The sequence below is a fragment of the Triticum dicoccoides genome, chromosome 4A (genome assembly GCF_002162155.2).
Source record: "Triticum dicoccoides isolate Atlit2015 ecotype Zavitan chromosome 4A, WEW_v2.0, whole genome shotgun sequence".
NCBI lineage: Eukaryota > Viridiplantae > Streptophyta > Magnoliopsida > Poales > Poaceae > Triticum > Triticum dicoccoides.
In genome coordinates, this window is record NC_041386.1 from 735,410,339 (window position 1) to 735,413,092 (window position 2,754).

A 2,754-nucleotide genomic window follows, 5' to 3' on the forward strand; every position below is an offset into this window, starting at 1 on the left:
CTCGGAAAAGGAGTAGATAGATTAATTTGCAGTATCTATGATTTTCATTTCCAGATGTAGTTTTAGCTGGTTTTAATATATGAATAAATAAATCTACTCCCTCCGTTCCTAAATACTTGTCTTTCTAAAGATTTCAACAAGTGACTACATACGACGTAAAATGAGTGAATCTACACTTTAAAATATGTCTACATACATCCGTATGTTGAGTCCATTTGAAACACCTAGAAAGACAAGTATTTGGGAACGGAGGGAGTATGAACGAGTTGTAGTTGTAGCTCGTTTGTAGTTCTATGAGGCATTGTTGCACGTAATTTCGAAGGATAAAAAATAGTGAGTCAGACTATAGGGGGCAAGAAGAAAGAAAAGCCCAAAGGGACACCTCCAACCGGACTGGGCTTTTTTGTTTCAGTCCGGCTGGCTAGAGAAGAAATCTTGAGCGTCCACATCGTCCTCCTGTCTGTGTCGCTCCCAGAAGCTCGTCGCCGCCGGCTGCATCCCCGCCGCCCGTCGCCGCCCTAAACCAGCCCAAGGTACTACCTTTCCCGACTCACCACGGCGAGGAAGAGGTCACCACCACCGGCTGCTACTACCTGATTTCCCTCGGCCTCATTCGTGATTCCCTCTCTCCATCTGCAGATCTGACCCCTGCCCAGGCCCTTCTGCTTCCGCTCCCGCTCCATGGAGAGGGACACCAAGCCTTGGCTGAACAGCCATCCGGGGCCAACGGCCGGCCTGCCCCTGCTCACCGACGACCTCATCCTGGAGATCCTCTCCCGCCTCCCCATCAGATCCCTCCACCGCTTCAAGTGCGCCTCCGTGTCCTGGCGCGACCTCATCGCCGACCCCGCCAACCGCAAGAAGCTGCCACAGACCCTCGCTGGCTTCTTCTACATGACCATCAACAACAGGCTCGGCCACCACTTCGCCAGTGTCTCCGGCGACGGCGCAGCCCCGTTCCACCTTTCCATCCCTTACCTGCACAATAGCAAGTACGGCGGCATCACCCAGTTGGACGCCTGCAATGGCCTCCTTCTCTACTGTGGCTTCAAGAAGAAGATGGAGAGTTGGGATGATTTCCGTTTTCTAATGTGCAATCCCGCCACTGGGAGGTGGGTAGAGCTGCCCCCTCGTCCGCCTGTGCCCGCAAGCAGATATTGCTGTACCACAGGTCTTGCTTTTGATCCGGCAGTCTCGTCCCATTTCTACGTTCTTCACTTTGAGCAGGCCGTTCCGGGAACTTACATCACAGGAGTGAACATCTACTCGTCGCGGACAGGAGCATGGAGTTTCAGGAGTGGTAGGATGGTTGAGAAAGTGGTGCCGCTCCATAGTAAATGTGTCTTCGTCGGCGGTATGATGTATTTGATTGGCAACCTGATGGGCTTCAACAACAAGTACGTGCTGATGGTGGTGGACACGGAGGGGGAAGTGTGGAAGACTATCCCTGTGCCGTACGGCCGAGGATCTGCCACGATTGGAGTGTCGCAGGGGTGCTTACACTATGTTGTAGCTTCAACGGTTTCAGTCAATGATAGTAATGAAATCCTAGGTTCTGGGATAACACTTTGGTGCCTCAAGGATCATGACAGTAAAGAATTGGTTCTAAAGCGTTCTGCCAACATCAATGAGCTTATGGGCATGATTGGGGAGAAGTACAAGGTGGCTGAGATTCATCCAGATTGTGACACCGTTTTCTTGATGACATCTGAAGGTGATACCTTGGTAGGCGTATGATATGCAACATCAGAAAATTCATTTTACCCTTAATCTTGAGAAAGGCGTTCCTCTGTTCTCAGAGTCATTACCAGATGCAGATGGGCAGTAGCTTTACCTTCAAACAACCCCTGTGCTTCCTCCCAAGAACCGTCTCTTCTTTCTGCCGAACAATTTGTCTGTGTACTTTGGAATCTTCTTCAATCATGCTGCTCAATTTGCTACTGCTTACACTCCCATTGGCTTAATTTCCAGTTCAGAACAATGCTTGAACTACAGATGAAGCATAATGTCATTTCCAAAGAACAATGTTACTCTTGGTCTGTTTAGCACTGGTTGTTGTTCTGGGGATGTGTTAGTTCCATGTGGCAAAACTATACTGTAATTGCTCTTCCTTTCCATAACAATCAATTTATTATGGTTATCCTAAATCTTGTTGCAGATTGTGAACCTGCTAGTGTTGTGAAAGGGTCTAGTTGACATTACGTGTGTTTTTCATAAAACACAGCCTTTGAGCAAGTTCTTTTTATGTGTGTTTGTTGAAGCTAATGAATTCAGTAGAGCTTTGGATCTGTTAATCACAGAGAAATTGCATCAATGCCAATGAAATAAAATTGGAGTTCGTACTTTTGTACAAATACGCCAGAGTTTTACTGACAGTGGTAACGACAATTTTATATATATTCAGCTTCATACATGATATTAGTTTGTGAACATGAATGAATGGCCACCAAAAAGAATATCTCTTGGTGTCGTTGATTGCTTTGGCTGTGTTGCTTGCTACCCTGTTTGAGTCGGCTCAACCAGTTTTGTTTCTGTGTATGTTTGTGATGTGGTGATTCCCGATTCTTGAATGTTCTTTCTAGGACTCTGGAATGCCATTTTATTCCAAGAAAACCTCCAAGCTGCTCCTGAACTGATGATGTATTTATTTTAAAATTGGCATGGAATGAGTCAGACACGTGTAACAGTTTTACATTCATAAAGAGCCGGCCATCCATTTATCAGTCTGAACATTTGCCGCAATGAGCAGAGGAT

The 2,754-nt window shown here is 46.7% G+C and overlaps 1 protein-coding gene across 1 annotated transcript; it reads left to right on the forward strand.

The window, feature by feature from the left end:
* The first annotated feature begins 411 nt into the window (after positions 1-411).
* On the forward strand, positions 412-2,147 carry LOC119289950 (putative F-box protein At3g17490). The gene is made up of 2 exons (XM_037569110.1): positions 412-533; positions 640-2,147. The coding sequence occupies exon 2, from the start codon at positions 682-684 to the stop codon at positions 1,735-1,737; it is 1,056 nt and encodes a 351-aa protein (XP_037425007.1). The 5' UTR covers positions 412-533; positions 640-681; the 3' UTR covers positions 1,738-2,147.
* Positions 2,148-2,754: the final 607 nt, after the last annotated feature.

Excerpts from the sequence above, each read along its gene's own strand:
- LOC119289950 (XM_037569110.1), top strand. The coding sequence starts at position 682 with ATGGAGAGGGACACCAAGCCTTGGCTGAACAGCCATCCGGGGCCAACG.